We start from the raw sequence: 331 nt of genomic DNA, 5'->3' as shown, positions 1-331 counted from the left end.
ATGCCTGAAGTCATTGCTCTGCACCAGTGGGTGGGTGCTCAGGTCATAGTTAATGAACAGAGTAACATTGAGGCTGGGGAGGGAACCCACACTCCCCTCCCCGGCTTTTCCCGCTAACTCTTTTCTTCACTGCCTCCCCTTTCCCTAGGGGCCCCTTCACTGCTTAATCCTCCCAGACCCAACCCCCCACCCCAACTCCCCGCAGCTTCCCTCCTTTCCCTGGGCTGCAAGGCTTCTCCCTCCCAACACCCCGGGCCGCCTCCTTTCAGCTCACCCCCGCCCCTCCCTAGCTCCCTCAGCAGCTCTCCGCTCCCTCCTCCGCCCCCTCCCC

The 331-nt window shown here is 62.5% G+C and overlaps 1 protein-coding gene across 1 annotated transcript in view; it reads left to right on the top strand.

The window, feature by feature from the left end:
• The window catches only part of CASC3 (CASC3 exon junction complex subunit), a 36,965-nt gene continuing 36,634 nt past the window's right edge, over positions 1-331 (top strand). The window contains exon 1 of the mRNA XM_044675099.1: positions 1-61. Coding sequence (XP_044531034.1) covers positions 1-61 — 61 coding nt within the window. The remainder of the gene's footprint in view (positions 62-331) is intronic.

Source organism: Gracilinanus agilis, chromosome 4, assembly GCF_016433145.1.
Source record: "Gracilinanus agilis isolate LMUSP501 chromosome 4, AgileGrace, whole genome shotgun sequence".
NCBI lineage: Eukaryota > Metazoa > Chordata > Mammalia > Didelphimorphia > Didelphidae > Gracilinanus > Gracilinanus agilis.
This window is presented reverse-complemented; position numbering and strand designations above follow the sequence as displayed.